At 38.4% G+C, this 15,433-nt stretch overlaps 2 protein-coding genes across 4 annotated transcripts; both read right to left on the minus strand.

The window, feature by feature from the left end:
• Positions 1 to 1,599: 1,599 nt before the first annotated feature.
• On the minus strand, positions 1,600 to 5,977 carry LOC125201282 (LRR receptor-like serine/threonine-protein kinase GSO1). 2 transcript variants are annotated; one of them, XM_048099330.1, is made up of 2 exons: positions 2,438 to 5,977; positions 1,600 to 2,199 (listed from the first exon to the last, which is right to left on the minus strand). In XM_048099330.1, exons 1-2 carry the CDS (start codon positions 5,688 to 5,690, stop codon positions 1,829 to 1,831), a joined length of 3,624 nt encoding a protein of 1,207 aa, XP_047955287.1. In that variant the 5' UTR covers positions 5,691 to 5,977; the 3' UTR covers positions 1,600 to 1,828. The 2 variants fall into 2 exon arrangements, with proteins under 2 accessions (XP_047955287.1, XP_047955285.1); XM_048099328.1 differs by having other exon boundaries at positions 2,339 to 5,974.
• Positions 5,978 to 9,238: 3,261 nt separating this feature from the next.
• On the minus strand, positions 9,239 to 14,512 carry LOC125216847 (DDB1- and CUL4-associated factor 4). 2 transcript variants are annotated; one of them, XM_048118653.1, is made up of 14 exons: positions 14,390 to 14,512; positions 14,208 to 14,314; positions 13,268 to 13,364; positions 12,926 to 13,066; positions 12,621 to 12,751; positions 11,889 to 12,113; positions 11,420 to 11,592; positions 11,069 to 11,169; positions 10,691 to 10,756; positions 10,271 to 10,326; positions 10,114 to 10,171; positions 9,798 to 9,918; positions 9,598 to 9,717; positions 9,239 to 9,523 (listed from the first exon to the last, which is right to left on the minus strand). In XM_048118653.1, the coding sequence occupies exons 2-14, from the start codon at positions 14,294 to 14,296 to the stop codon at positions 9,429 to 9,431; spliced, it is 1,473 nt and encodes a 490-aa protein (XP_047974610.1). In that variant the 5' UTR covers positions 14,297 to 14,314; positions 14,390 to 14,512; the 3' UTR covers positions 9,239 to 9,428. The 2 variants fall into 2 exon arrangements, with proteins under 2 accessions (XP_047974610.1, XP_047974672.1); XM_048118715.1 differs by lacking the exon at positions 13,268 to 13,364 and having other exon boundaries at positions 14,390 to 14,506.
• Positions 14,513 to 15,433: the final 921 nt, after the last annotated feature.

The following is a 15,433-nucleotide window of genomic DNA, read 5'->3' on the forward strand; positions in this document are numbered from 1 at the left end:
TTGCTTTGTAAGTTAAGTAGAGAGAAAATATAATAAAAAAAAAAAGAAAAAACGTAGAGATAATGTTATTTGTATTTTTAAAAAAAATCATTTTTATTGGAATAGATAAATTCCGAAAACATTTTAGTTATAATAAGACAAATGGAGTATATCAAATCAATACACTTAACTAAAAAGGTGATAAATTGAATCCAAATTTGATTGATACAAAAACATGAAAAACTACTAACGGTCTTGGTTTTGAGCCTAAAGCCCAAACTAGTGGGTAACTTTTTTACCAGGCTTCAGTTCAACATGGGCTTGCTCGGTTTGTTATCTGATACTATTACACACTAAAGTCCAACACAATTAGTGATTCAAAATCACTAATTTTCCTATTTTAATTCAGCTCTATTTGTGGATGATATAGCTCTGATTCGTCCCTCGATTCTTGTCCTTGATTTTGTATTAATTGATTTTTTTCATTCCAACACAACTTAAACTAACCTAATTACCAACAACTTGTAGCACAGCTGCCACCCGCTGGAATACATTCGGCCTTACCATAAACTCGGTCGAATAGTATTAGTCAGTTTCGTACCCGACCGATTTCTGAATTGCTGTTCAGATATTTGGAGGAGAGGTGACTGTTATCATCATCATCATCTTCTAACTTTAATCACTACAATTGTCTGTATCATTAATAGATAGATGGATTAGAATAGACATTCATGCATAATTTTATCGTTTAGTGGCTTATTATTTTCATTGATTCAATAGAGTCATAGACATACTAATTAATCATCTTGTATGATAAAATAAAGTTCAGGATCAAGTGCTTGCGCCAAATGAGCAGCAGCGTAACACGGATTCTCGAGCTTCTCGGCGATGACTTGAGCTACATACACTATGAAGAGCTGGTTGAGCTCGAGCTCTGGCGAAATAAAGTTCATGAGTGTAAAGTAACTTCAAATAGTACTATATACTCCTTCCGTCTCAAAAAATTATGAACTTTATTTTCTTCTTAGTTCAGGTAACCTTTTTTCTCATTCTTCACTAACTATATTACAATATTTTTTTTCTGTTTATCTCTCATATTTTACCAATTGTGCATTAAATTTTGTGCCTTCAAAGGTTCATATTTACGGAGGGAGTATTTACCTAAGCCATCTTAAGTATTTTAACTGCAACACACACTCAAATGATATTACTATAATCTTAAAACGTAGTCAATTTAACTTGTGTTGCGATATTTTAATTCTAGGAGGTTCTCATGGAGATGGAGAATCAAGAAGAAATGGTACTATATAATAAACTGAAAAAATAAATTTCTTTGTTCATCAAGGAAAAAGAAACATATATGTGAGTGGTGATTTCGTGTTTGATTGAATGAGTTCTAATGGAAGATGGGCTTTCACATTGAATATTTGTAACAATCTTGATTCAAAATGACGAGAGAATTGAAACAATCTTGATTAGAGATAACTGAAAACATTTAACACCAAATTTTTAGTAGGATTTGTTTATGTTAAATGTTAGTATTAGTTCATTTTAAGCCAAGATTATAGTGACTATTGTCTCGTTGGCTTCTTCAAAGAGTTTGGAATTACAATCCGAACGTCACAAACAAATATGTTTAGGACTTAAAAAAAATAGTCCTATTTAGATGACTTTTACACTACTAAATTTGTGAACATAACTTAGGGAACATGATAATTTCATCAAAATAACAACTCATAAAATGGTAAGAAAATGACTAAACTTTAGAAGCATCCTACCTATTGAAAATATAGCTTTTTAGCAACAAGGAATGAAGTTGAATCCTGACTTTTTGATTAGTATGAATCAGCTATACATACACATGTGCATCTGGACTTATCTTCCCAGATGGAACCACTGCATCATTCAACACACGCACCAACTGATCACACGCTTGCCGCGACGTCGGCCTCTCCGAAGGCGCGGTTTTCGTGCATCGCATCGCTATCTCCAGCACTTGCAGCATGGCACTCAACTCATCCGGCAAGAGCGGTTTCATCCTCGGATCCACGAGCTCCTCGCCCCCGCCACTCTCCATCCCCGTCTCCACCCACCGCACCACGTCCATCTCCACCCCAAACCTCTCGTCCGTCGGCATCCTCCCCGTCACAAGCTCCACGAGCACGATGCCCATGCTGTACACGTCGCTCTTCTCCGTCGCCTTCATCGAGTAAGCATACTCTGCAACAAAAACAACAACAACAACAATATTACTCTAAACGGTCATTCTCAAATATATCATGCTTGACAGAGTACGTCAGTATTCACATAATACTGACATACTCTTGCAACACAAGTCATTCTCAAAGTTCACAGGTACCTGGGGCAATATAGCCGTAGGAACCCGCAAACATTGAGTTCGACTCTGTGTTCACAGAGTCGAAATTATCGGATATAGCCTTGGCTAGTCCGAAATCACCCAAGTGAGCCTCCATGTCGGCATCAAGCAACACATTGCTCGACTTCACATCCCGGTGGAGGATCTTAGGCACGCAGTCGTGATGGAGATACTCCATCCCCTGAGCCAACCCCACGGCAATCCTTAGCCTCGCGTCCCAGTCGAGTATCCGCTTCTTCTTGTCGTCTTTCTCAGCGTCGTACAGCCAATCCCATAAGCTCCCATTCTCCATGTACTCGTAGATGAGCAAGTTCGACCCGGCCCTCGGGTTACTGCAGTGCCCCAACAGCCTCACTAGATGTCGGTGCCTTATCCTCCCTAGAGTCTTGATCTCCCTAGCAAAGCTTCTATCCAACATCAGATCATCCTTCCTAGCGATTCTCTTGATCGCGACCGTCTCTCCCGTGAACAGCTCGGCTCGGTAGATGGTTCCCGACCCCCCACACCCGATCACAAACTCATCACTCAGATTGTTTGTAGCTTCCATGAGATCCATCCATCGGAAATCACACCTCCCGGCTCCATTCTCGAACAACGGCCGCCTCTGCTGCGAAGAGCTAGACGAGTCGGCTTCGCTAGCCAACGCATAAGCTTCTCTCCTACGCTTGAAAAACAGAGCAGCCCCCAAAAGCAACGAAACCACGGCCGCTGTGGCTGCCATTGCCGAGATTATCACTACAGACGCTTTACTCAACCGGGGCGAAGACGATCCTGTTGCATCACCACAGTTTCGAAGAGGGCCACCACAGAGATTTAAGTTCCCAACGAAGGCAGAGGCCGGCCAGCGCGCGTAATGCTTGTCTAACGTCCCGTTAAGCCGGTTGAACGAGAGATCCAATCTCCCTAAGCTGCTCATTTGGCCTACTTGCGGAGGGAGTTCTCCAGCTAGCGCGTTGTGAGAAAGGTCGAGCGATTCGAGCTTATCCAGCGATCCAATCGACGATGGGATTGTACCGGTGAGGTTGTTGTAGCTGATGTCGAGGCCACTCTGCAAGTTCTGTAACTGCCCGATTTCAACGGGGATCGATCCGGTGAAGGCGTTACGCGAGAGGTGGAGCTGGTATAGCTTGTCGAGCTGCCCGATGGCCGGAGGGATGGGGCCGGAGAGGCGATTGCGGTCAAGATCGAGCACGTTGAGAGACTTGAGCTGGCTGATTTCAGGAGGCAATGTGCCATTGATGGAATTGTTGCTGAGTGATAGAATTAGCAAATTGGAGCAGTTGAATAGGCCTCGGGGGAGGCTGCCGGAGAGCTCGTTGGCGGCGAGCTTGAGCTCGCCTAGCAGCGGAATCCGGCCGATCCAGAACGGAATTTCGCCGGATAAACGGTTATGATCGAGATCAAGATGAGTGAGGCTCTTGCATAGTGAAATCTGAAGTGGTATTTCCCCAGTTAGCAGATTGCTTGAGAGATCTAACAGAGATAAGCTTTGTAATCGACCGATTGTTACTGGAATTTCTCCTGTGAATCGATTGCTGCCGAGCCTGAGCCTTTCCAGAGCTGGTGAATCCCCAATTTGGTGCGGAATTTCGTGATCGAAGGCGTTGCTGGTGAGATCGAAGGAGAGATAATGAGGCGAATTGCAGAGAGGAGCGATGCTGCCGGAGAGATTGTTGTGGGAGAGATTGATCCTTGTTAGGTTGGAAAGAGCGGCGAGATTTTCCGGTAGGGCTCCGTGGAGGGAATTGTTGTAGAGCATGAACTGCTGCAGCGCGAGGAGGCGGCCGAATGTGGCCGGAATTGCGCCGGAGAGACGGTTGTCTGCTAAATCGAGGATCGTCAGCTCGCGGCAGTTCCCCAGCGCGGCGGGGATGTCGCCGGAGAGATCGTTCTGGCGGAGGTGGAGGAAATTGAGCCGCTTCAGCCTTCCGATTGTGATCGGGATTGTGCCTGTGAATCTGTTCCCGAAGAAATCGAGCATTTGGAGGCTGGTGCAGTTTCCGATCTCCACCGGAATCTCGCCTGAGAATTGATTATCATAGAGATACAAAATCTCGAGGCGGCTGAGCATCCCGATTTCCTTAGGGAGATCACCGTGGAGATTGTTCTGGTAGAGCGCGAGCGTCTGCAGATTCGTGAGGTTGCCGATGGATGCAGAAATTCCGCCGGAGAGAGTGTTGTTGTTGAGCATTACATCGGTGAGCTCCGTCATCTCGTATATCTCCGGTGGAATTCCGCCGCTGAGAGTATTATTCGACAAATCAAGCTGCATCAGCGACCCACACTCCTTCAATTCCGGCGGAATTCCGCCGCTGAGCTGATTCTGCGCCAGCATTAAATGCTGCAAACTGGTAGCGTTAGAGCATATCTCCGCCGGAATTTTTCCAGTCAAATTGTTGCCGGATAGCACCAGAGATACAAGCTGAAACATGCTTCCAATCTCCGCCGGAATTTCTCCGGTGAGCATGTTGCCAGACAAATCCAACGTCTTGAGATTCATCAGCTTCGCTAGGGATTTAGGAATGCTTCCTTCAAGCCTATTCCCAAGCAGATTCAGGTACTCCAAATTGGGGATTTCTCCGATCGTCACCGGAATTTCACTGGTCAGCGAATTATTACCCAAATTCAACAGCTCCAGATTCCGAAGACCGCCGAGCTCCGCCGGAATCGTTCCGTTCAACCGGTTCAGCGCCGCCGTGAAAATCACCAAACCAGAGCAATTTCCGACCTCCTTCGGTATACCTCCCTCCAGCTCATTCTCCTGCAAAACCAGGGTTTCCAAATTCAAAAGCCTTCCAATCTCCCGCGGAATTGGACCAGTGAGGCTGCACGAAGCCAATCCGAGCGAAACCAAACTCCGAAGCTCCCCGAGCTCCGGCGGAATCTCGCCGCTGAGCTCATTATCACCGATTCTCAGGACACGGAGATTGGAAAGCAATCCGAGCTGCGGCGGAATGAAGCCGGAGAGGCGGTTGGAGAAGAGGAGCAGAGACTCCAAAGCAGATAAGTTAGAGAGAGCAGTTGGAATGGGGCCAGAGAAGCTATTCGACGATAAATTAAGATGGAGCAGGTTTCGCAAACCACCAAACGCCGCCGGAATTGAGCCTTCCAGAGAGCAATTCGCGAGATCAATCGCCACCACGCCGGCGCCGGAGCAAGTAACGCCTCTCCATGCACAGAAATCCGGGTTGTGAATGGACCAATTTTGGAGCACATTGAAAGGGTCATGGAGGATTGATTTTTTTGCTTCTAATAAAACATGAAAATCATTGGTGTTTTGAGATGATCCAAAATTGAGATTCAACACGAGGAGAAGAAGAAGAAGAGGTATCATTTTAGTATGTTTAGATGATCATAAAATGGAATTGTGGGTATAAATGAGGGAGACATTAATGGCGCCGATGGTGTCGACCAGTGGGAGAAGGAGAGATGGGTATTGGGAAGAACAACAAATATGGGAGGGAAAACGTAGCGTATTAAATGGAATTGAATTGGGGATTAAGCTTTGAGATGATAATGGTGATTAGTCAACTAATCAGGATCAAAGTGTGTTTATTTGGTGGGCCACGGCGAGGCTGATGTCGGAGCAGTGTGAAGATCGCCGGTAATGGAAGGCGACTTAATCCTATTGCGAAAGCTGAGCGGTTGAGTTTCCATTCATGCTTTTGAGAGGTAGTTATACTTTCATAATATAATATTCAACCATTATTCCATGCTGATACAAGTGTAAAATTTATATAAAAAATCTTGTAATAGTATTAGTTTTCTTCGTGGATGATAAGGATTTCAATATGCAGTATAAGATAAAAATGAATAAAGTAAAAAAAAAATAGAAAAATAACGAGAAGAGTTCTATAAATAAAATTGATATTAATTTTGGTAGACGGTCAAAATGAAAAAATAGAATTGTTTTTCATGGTCAAGTGAGGGGTATAAAAAGTTTTATTCGTGTTTTTTGTTTTGATACAACCAGACATTTATGTTTAGATGACATCGTATCTTTGGTCAATGTTGGATGCAAAAATTTCCATCATTGTTTTATAATGGTACGAAAGTTTCATTATTGTTACATGTTGGTAAGAGAAGTTTGGTCATTATTATATATTAATACAAATAATTTCATATTTTGTATCTCATTTAGTGAAAGAGTTTATGGCATCTAAACACGGATTACATAATGTAATAAAATGAGTATAAATTGCCAAAAAACCCTAAGAAATTTGATGTAATTTTGAAAATCAACCATAAAAGTTACGAAGTTTGAATTTGTTTCAGGAAAACCATATTAATTTTTAGTAAAATTGTAATTTGATTTGCGAATGTAAACAATCTATTATATGTAAGCCACTTGAATTTTTCACCATGAAATAATTGAGACTAAATCCAAATTCTCTAGTTTTTTTTAACTGATTTTCAAAATTGTAGGATTCACAATATTTTACCAAACTTTATGGAGTAATATTTTTGACAATATGCAATAAAATACAAATATGGAGTATATTTTTGTATCATTTATGGAGTGATATTTTTTTTATGTACTGTATTATTATCACCTCAACTGTGGAATTAAACAGTTTTTGCTCGTGTAATATTGATTCGTTTTGATTCTATGAAGATACTACCAAACCAACTATTCCTCTTTAAGGTTATGAATAATAACAACCACCAAATCCCCTACCCATACCCTCTTATTTATCTAGCTTTCTTCATTGTTAATTATTGTATTGTTATTTGATAAGAAGAGAAGTAGATGTGTAGTTTTGACTGTATAATGGATTGAGCTTACCAACTCCTCCTTTAGTTTTCTTGCTTTGATGAGTTGAAATATTGAACCAATCCCCTTTAGTCAATTTTCAGAATTCTTTTACACATATACAATTAATAGCTGCCAAATGATTATTATTATATGAATCTCTACGCCAGATCACTCTAAATCCAAACTCACTCAAACCCAATAATTTACAAAATTAATTAACAATCCTTACTCTTGGCTGTACGTGTGTATATTTTATTACTAAATATAATTATTGTGACAAGAATTTATGCTGCCGCTTTTGGATTTATTAGTTGAACAACTCTATCCTACAATAAATGCAGTGATAACTTGTAAAAATGTAATATTGGTTGCCCTTGTGATTAAACGTAAAGATATAGCGTGAGGATTACAATTGAAAAATGATATTGCATGAGGGTTAATTATTGTTGAATAATTTTAACTTGCTTGAATCAATATCATACTCCTATACTTCTTTAGTTGTTAATTACAATCACAAATGACTATCAATCTCTCACCCTATGACCGACTCGAACTCTGAAATGAGGCGACATTAGGTCATCCATAATAAGGATGGGCTACCCCAAAACCACCCAAATGTGGCGAAATGCCGGAAAAATCAGGCTGAAAGAAGAAGTGCCCTAGTGGGCACTGTTGGGACGACATTGAGATGAGGGTTCACAAGATGTTCTTCGACGAAGAACAAAAGAGTTTAAATACAAGAAACTTTCAATGGGAATTTATTATTGTTCAAATACTTAAATTAAAATATACTCCTAGTATGCATTTTTAAAATGATAGAATTGAGAAGTTGAATGAAGCATGTTGTATTGAAGGTGTCGTGGCGACTGACATGACAGCTGAAAAATGAAGTTACCAGTGAAAATCGGGTATTATTGTGCACGCCCTTAGAGTAAATGTCTGAACATGCCTCTATGATTCTATCCTTATCTGCTGATTTTGTCACGGGCTTCGTGTTTGTTGTCTCTTTCGAATCATAGCACATCTTATTCTTATGTTCCCACTTTCCACATCCCTCAAAATTGCTTTTAAAATACACAATTATGTCTTATTACGATAACACACCTTTCCTCTTTATTTTCAAACCTTTAGTAATTAATATATGTTGTCGATTCAACACTCCACACATCAAAATAGGAATCATAGTAGTGATCAAGAACACTCTTCTTAGTAAAACGAACACTTCATTGATTGAGGAGCACATAATTGGTGTTCATACATATCCAGATAAATTTTGACTCTCACATAGAGATAATAGTTGTTTAAGTAACGAAATTTGATCAAATTATCATCACAAAAAACTCTTTCAAGGACAAAAAAATTGAAATGTAATTATTTGCATTTGAAAATTTTAAAAAATAAATCTAACTTAATACACAAAAAGAAGCATCTCTAAATTGAGGAATACACAATCGGTGTTCATACACATCCAGATAAATTTTGACCATCACATGGAGATAATAGTTGTTTAAATCGTGAAATTTGATCAAATTATATATGGTTAGTCTCCTAAGATATGAAAACAAAACTCAAAACAAAATTGGTTTCATTAAAATAAGGAAAAAAAATGAAAAGAATACTCATTTCACTTAAAAGGTGTTTCGGCATAACCCAAACACATTGTTTTTTTTTTAGTACACAGGACGGGACAATTATTGAACCTTAGTGACTAATCAAAATTTGACCAAACTTCGTAATTTAAACGACTTAAGTATCCATATAATATACTCCATATGCAAAGAACTGACTATTGGGGCCACTGACCGGGGATATAATTAGTCCTATTTCCTATAAATGCAATAATGCACGTAACCAAGTTTAAAATTATAGAATCAGCAATAATGCGACAGTGTTCAATAAATGACAAACGCCAGTTCAAGATGACCATGAACACTTCTTTTTATTTCAGCAGTACTAGCAATGAATTCATATTTATGACTCTGGTCTGAATCCAACCACAGGAATTAAATAGCAATATAAATCAAAAGTTGAATTTCACTAATATAGCATTTAAAAACAATCAAACCAGATAGCACAAGATAGGACAAGAATGATTTTCTAGGGTCAAAGTCAGAATAATAAATGAATGAATTGAAACTGAAATTTCATTCCAGAGTCAACTAATGTTTTTGTTTGTTTCACATCTCAAGGAGATTAGGGGTCAGCAGCTACAGACACAACACCAAAATTAGTATCTCTAACTACATATTTTCCTACTTCTAACTCTATAATGGTAGTCAAAGCCAGGCCAAAGGTCATGTGTTTTGTATGGTATGATCAGAGCCAGTCCATGTAATAAATTCCCTCGTATGATCCAAGCCAAGCACCCAAACTATGATCTTGCCAGTAATTTCTGTGATCTTGCCAGGCCGCTGTTAATTACGCGACAGAATCAATTTCAATATGAATTCTAATTTCAAGCAATTAGAAAAGAAAAGAATTGTACCCGTAAAGGCGCCTCTTCTTGGCCAGCAGACTGCTGCTGGAATCGAGTTCATAAATTTCGCTTCCAAGAGCATTTCACCAGTCTTGATATCCCAGAGACGGGTGTAGCAGTCCTCCCCGCCTGATGAGGATAAACTGGAGATAGTCAGAACCAGTTTCAATCAGAATTGAGAAAGTGGTGTTCATGGAAACCGTTTTCACCTGACATGACGACTTTCTCTGATGGGTCAATTCCTAGTTTTACAGATGTATGAGTATTTACATTGCCTTCATAAGATTGGACCGGGCCTCTCTGCATCAGACGATGATCGTAGAGCTTGATCTGGCGACACAAGGTAGGGTAGGTTAGACTTAGTTTCCGGTGACCAAGAACAAATTATACTGTTTTGTATACCCCACCAAGGCACTTGGGAGGTGGATATGCATTGCTATGGTCATGTAATTAGATATCCCAATATTGCACAGAAGAAACTAACGTCATAAATGTAGCTAAGCATAAAATTGTTGGAGAACTAACCGAGCCATCCATGGAACTAGCCAAGAAGTATTGATCCCAGAGATCAAGTGATGACAAGCTACAATTCAAGGAAAAGGGTTCAATTTAGCATTCGTGAATCAAATAGAGATCCAGTAACAGATAAGTGGAGCAAAACTAGTAAGTAAATCCTACTAACCAACAAACAGATGATGACATTGATGTCGTCAAAGATTTGTTTATCCTCCTTTTAATCTGCACATGTAGTTTTAGATGTTCACCAAGATGAATGACGACACATAAAAACCTAGAAACAAGTGGTTTGCAAGCATGATTAAGCACAACCCTTGTAACCATTAAGTGAAAAGTAGTCAGGTCCATAGGCAGTCTACCTTCATCACATTTATTATTTCATAGTAAATGATAAAGGCAACAGTACTTAGAAAACTAACATAATATTGTGAACACTCTAATATGCATTTTGAGCATTTATAATTTAACAAGATGCAGTAAGTATAGTAGTCATTGTAGAGTTATGATCTGAAAGCATGCAGTTCGCACAAGGAGTTTCATGCTTAATTTTCACATCCATAAGCGCAGTTAAGGATTGAACTCTCACTTGTTTTTGGCGAGTGTCAACAGTCAAAATTGCTTTATTTCTCAATCCGCATATAATGACCCTCCCCTGAAGAAGAAATCATATTAATCAATAATTGAAGAGAAAACGGAACTACGAAAGCCAAATTGATGCAGCAAGACCACAAACATCATAATGCATGGGAAGGAATTCATAAGTACTATGCCTCACTAGTGGAGCAGATTGATATACTTTCTTTAATATAAAAATGTGTGTGTATAGCGAGAGAGAGAAAGGATATGGTACATGCTGCTTAGGTACGCTAGAAGGTGAAGTCAGCCGAGAGCTTCAGATGTGAGAACTACTACATCAATAGCTACAAAAATACATCCATGCGTTTCTTTTTTTAATTCAACTTACTGCTTGTACAAGCTGCACAGACAATACATCACTCTTACAATCAAACACCCGTGATGAACCTCCAGTTTCCATATTTAGCAACATAACTCCCCTGTTGGTTCCTACAAAAAGAAAACACTTGACGTTAACTATGAAGTGCACTACAGCACATTATTGTCACAAACTTGGAATGTTCTGTCTTTTATTAATTTAGAGACAAGAAAGAAACATGGCACAGATAAATAGGACAACTTTCCTCAGCAATTGCAGCAGGGAATGTAAGAAAACAAAGAATGACAGTAACCAAGGGATGGCATGTTATCATGTACTGATAATTATATTATGAAGAACCATAAGAACAAAGGTGATTACCAATTGCAGCACGATTTCCTTCACGATCACAGTCAGCAGCCCAAATTGTCTGTTTAAATGAAGCAAGCTCATGAAATTCTTGTATTTGAACACTGGCGCCAAAATGTAGTGGCTTACTTAGGTCTAGTAGGTAGACAGATCCAGAAGTATTTTCCGACCCCAGTGTTGTGATGCTGTTCTATTGTTAAGTATACATTAATGAGTGAAATTACTACGATTTAAGCATAATATCAGCATATTTGAACTAAATAAGAATCAAGACCACAGCAATCAGATGGGCCAAAGTCTCAGTAATATTATCCATTCAACAATGACCAAGCACGATTTGATTCTGCACAGTTATGCACCTTAAAACACATCAGTTAAAGCCTAAAGACAATTTAAATCACATTCTACTTGAATCATTTCAGTTACAACAATATTTTTTCTAGCATAAAATATCATAACAACGAGAGTCTCTGAAGGATACAGAAAGTATTTTGACAAAATGTCAGCTGGCAGACAACTCTTTCTCAGTGACATAAGAGAAGAAACTTCAGATGCCAAACATGTAGTGGATCCATACGAGCTCCCCAGTTCTTTGACTAGCTCTTTGCGCCTTGGTAGTGTATCTGAATTGAGAGGCCATACAAGATCAACCATGTGGTTTTCCATTGGATCTACTTCCTCTTCAGTCTTTCCAACTGGAAAAATGCTATGGCAGACCAGAGTCCATAATTGGTAAGAATACATGACCATCAACAAAGATTAGACAGAAACTGAATGTAGAGTAGATGAGCCAACACAGAATAAAGAAAAGAAGACTACAGAAAAAGCTTCCAGCTTCTTTATGTACACTCATAAACATAAGAATTTGAGTTTGTCATGGTTTTACCAGATAATCTGGAGCATATCTAATTAATAGTTAGTGCAGCACAATCCTCGGCAAGTAACTTGGCATATATAATAAACATGTATAGATATTTAATCATGTAAATTGAATTTTTTGTGATCACTTTCCTGCTTCCTGAATCCCGACTAAATGAAGAAGTCATTCACATACACAAAGAAGAACTACTTTACCTATCAAGAAAAGAGGCTACTCACTGCATCATAAGTTGAAAGAATTGACAACTATTGGGAACAAAAACAAATTCCAATGATGAGAGTGATCTACTTGCCATTTTCAACATTTGAAGCAAGGTATAGAAATAAAACTCACCACAGTAAGCCATTTGCGCCAACACTCACTAATATATCTCTCTCTGTGAGACCGTGTTGAGACGAAACATCAGCAACCACATGTCCCAATGCAACATTTGCAATCCTCTTAGTTCCTCCGTATTTCCATATCTGCAATTTCCATACAAGTGAGCACATAAAGGAGAAGCCCTAAACAGCATGTGTCTAAGTTCATCATTGGTTGAGTGTGCAGAGCACAAAAAGTCTGTATTGTAAAGTGCAAAAACATTAAAATAGGATACAAATTTCAAGATTCATATAACAATATGAGAAAGTAACTCTTACCATTGGTTGCGATGCATGACATTTTTGATAGAAGGATTGGAAGTTAAACTTCTCTTTGCGGTAAAAAATTACATTACCCCACAACTCCCTGGACTGTATCAGCTTTTGCCTCAATTTTACACTTTGGCATGAGCTGTCTGCCTGAAATTATAACGAAGGAAAGAATTATGTCTTAAGCAAGGTAGGCAGGTAAAACCAGGAACTCCAGCAGCTGTATGGGCTAAACTAAAACCCTTGCCCTAAAATATTCTAATCTGGAAGTTAAACGCATTATGTTTTATTTTCGTATTACTTATTTTTTGTTCGGTGGAGGGGTTGGAAAGGATCCTTGCATTTACTCACTATTATAGAAAGCATAGATGCAACCACTTCCGTTTCCCCACAGTAAACCAGAAATACCACGCAAATATTACCAATCAGGCAATCCCCAGATGCAAGCCTTCATTAATCCAGATGAAATATAATCCAATCAATAGCTAATAACCTTTTTAAGCTCAACATGTCAGAAAGTACTAAAATACTTCATCTTAAATACACCAATAATCTTAAAAAGCTCGGATACAGGGTTAAGTTAGTCCACATTATAATGAAAAGACGAGAGACACGTATGATGACCACACGGCACAATGAGGAATATGGTAATTGATTAATAAAAGGGGGCCTGGCAAAGCAATGAATCAATATCACAAACGAGCCGAGGAAACACATTAATAAAAACAACAGCGATCATAATAATGTTCAAATAAAGATGCATATAGATATATTTTAGAACTATTCCAAAAGGTGTATCGTGGAAGCATCCTTTGTAGGGGCTTAAGCCCCTTACGCTACCTACGTCTCTCCGCCCCTGCTCCCCAGATACACCATTCAAATGTTCCAAATCCCCAGATGTAAGAATTCATTAATCCAGATGATATATAATCCAATCAACAGCTAATTAGTAACCTTATTTAGCTCAACATGTCAGCTACTACGAAAATAGTACTTCTTCTTAAATTGCCTATTCAATCAATTTCCACCAATGCTGACACACCGATAACCCTAGAAAGCTCGGATACCGGGTTAAGTTAGTCCAAATTATATCGCAAAATACTAGAGGCAGGTGTGGTGAAACATAAAAAGCAATTGATACGTAAAGCAATGAATCAAACACGAGCCACAGCAATTGGAAACAACAGTGATCATAATATCATTCAAATTAAGAGGCAAAATAGAGACAATTCAGCAGCCCCTTAATTACTCAGCACCAATAATCGCAACACAGAAAACTAGGTATATGTACCTTGGGTGGTGGGTTTGGAGGGGGAGGTTTTCTGGAAGAGCCAGGAATTGGGCCTTTGTGGGCGAAATAGCGTTTCTTCTCCTCGTCATAGTAAAATCCAGGAAGCTCTGCAGCACGAAATCAAACGGTTAAGAGATTGAAGCGGTGAATATGGAGAAGAGAGAGAGAGGGAGAGAGAGAACCTTTCGGCATAGCGATACGCAGAAGAAGGAAGCAAATCAGGTTAGGGATAGCTGATGAAAGACTGCGGACACTGTCTTCACTTTTGCTTCTTCTTCTTCGCCGCTTTGGCAGAGGGATTAATAATAACTAGTGTTATCACCCGTGCACGGGATATAAGATTTTCAAATAATTAAGATAAGTAAGTGGATTTTAAAAAGAAGATAAAGAGAATATAATAATGTTTATAGTTAAAATATGTATTAATTACAATAAAACATTGATAACACAATAAATAATTAAAAATATTATGAATAATAACAAAAAAGAATGAACTTTTCTCAACTCACTCTATATGAAATATTTCATATTCGGCAAAAAATTTTATACAATTTTATATTCTAATATGTGTAGAGTAAAATAAAATAAAACAATTATAATGAAGAGATGTGCGACTAAGGATCAAATAGTATGAGTTCGTTAGAATAAGATATACAATTAAAGAAAAATGTGCGACTAAGGATCGAGGAGAAAAATAGCATATTAATTAAATAAATAGTTCAATAGTTTTGATCAACACAAAATAGATATTCATAAATAAGAAAAAAAAATTAGAAAAACAACAAAAAATCAGTAGTTCATAAATTTTGAAAACAACATTAACGGTAGAATCACCCCTACTATTGCATCATGCCCACAAACTAAAGCTTCAAACCTTTACCACTTGTGACTCTGGATACAACATATACAACTGTATATGACTGAAGACTGACATTTAAAAAAAATAATCCAACATGAGAGAGAGAGAGAGAGATTGAACTTGAATTTTGTTAATGGTCATTGCATACCCAAAGAAAATTGTCGTTATTGAAATTTGAATAATAACCTTGAATCAGATGATAAAAATTATAAATATAAATAAAATAAAAAATAAAAAATAAAATAACATAGAATAAATCAAAATATGTTTAAGATTTTTGAGCCAAACGATGATTTTTTGTAAATTTTATACCACAAAAAATTATGACAATACATAAAAAACGATTAAGGAAAAAGTCTATCATTAT

This window comes from Salvia hispanica, chromosome 1, assembly GCF_023119035.1.
Source record: "Salvia hispanica cultivar TCC Black 2014 chromosome 1, UniMelb_Shisp_WGS_1.0, whole genome shotgun sequence".
In the NCBI taxonomy this organism is placed as follows: Eukaryota; Viridiplantae; Streptophyta; class Magnoliopsida; order Lamiales; family Lamiaceae; genus Salvia; species Salvia hispanica.